At 47.5% G+C, this 1,083-nt stretch overlaps 1 protein-coding gene across 1 annotated transcript; it reads right to left on the bottom strand.

The window, feature by feature from the left end:
• Positions 1-240: 240 nt before the first annotated feature.
• N7446_012212 (uncharacterized protein) lies at positions 241-758 on the bottom strand (the record flags this gene model as incomplete). The annotated part of the gene is made up of 3 exons (XM_058520954.1): positions 241-489; positions 542-647; positions 697-758. 3 exons carry the CDS (start codon positions 756-758, stop codon positions 241-243), a joined length of 417 nt encoding a protein of 138 aa, XP_058366320.1.
• Positions 759-1,083: the final 325 nt, after the last annotated feature.

The following is a 1,083-nucleotide window of genomic DNA, read 5'->3' as shown; positions in this document are numbered from 1 at the left end:
TAGCTGGTTTGTAAGTGTCAAAAGCCGATAATTGTTGGGCACGCCACCGACAGTTGTTGTCTGCTGCTGTAGCGTAAGAGGCACAATGAGTGCTCTAGGCCAATTGTCCTCTCCTTCACGAAGGTCTTCGGCTCGGCTGTTTGTTTCAATAGCGGCGAGATAACTGCGCCATTCATTTGACTCTTTCAGAGTCTCGGCCGCTTTATCAATGAGCCTCTTGCTGAACCCGAACTCCTTCGTTCATGTTGTGAGAGCATAACGGCCACCAAATTCCATAACCGGAGAGAAGGCTCGCATCATCAGGTATTTGCTTTGATATGCTACGGATCGCGAGCCAAACAGCACGGCAGGGAGAGTGTTGATGGTTTCTTTGGTGGGCTTTGCGGCCAACATGAGTTGATGCCAATCCTCTGGCGACACGGCAGAAACCAGGCGCTGCGCCTCGTTGAGCTGCGGTATGTTTCTAAGGATCTTTGATGCTTCACTATACTATTGCAATAGCCACGTAGTCTGGGCATAGGATTCTCCCAGTAAAACTCACGTCTTGTGGATCCTCCATGGAGATCAACCCTGATGGTCTGATAATGAGATCAACATACACCAGCTGTGGGAGACCTCGGTTGTTATGATTCGGGATGGAATCAAAGCTGCATGAAAACAAAGTTGTTGCAAGGATGGTAATAGAGACCGGTATACCTTTTTGAAATTCGATCGACGAGCAGGACCATGGTGGCAGATTTGCCTACCGGCTCAGTCATTGCCTAGGAGTGTAGCTGGTTGTTACTTCCATTTTGTGGTTTCCGGACTGCGGTTTGCCATGACGTGGTAAAGTCCTGTTGTGCCTGGGTCACCACCGGATACTCGTTTCAATACATAGATCCAAACATCATATTTATCATATTCTACACACGGGTCATTTGCCTAGTATAAAGATTGCGCTAAATTCGTGCATGGTTTCGCTATCCGCGGTTCCTCATCCCAGTTGGGTCACTATAAAATCTGGCGTATATTTCCTACCTCACGTAAGTCTATCAAGCCTGATTTGTCACCAATCCTTCTCCTTTATATGAATAGTTAGATCGC

This window comes from Penicillium canescens (assembly GCF_028828765.1).
Source record: "Penicillium canescens strain IBT 15451 chromosome Unknown utg000010l_segment0_segment0, whole genome shotgun sequence".
Taxonomy (NCBI): Eukaryota; Fungi; Ascomycota; class Eurotiomycetes; order Eurotiales; family Aspergillaceae; genus Penicillium; species Penicillium canescens.
The sequence above is the reverse complement of the archived record's forward strand: the minus strand, read 5'-3'. Positions and strand labels throughout refer to the sequence as shown.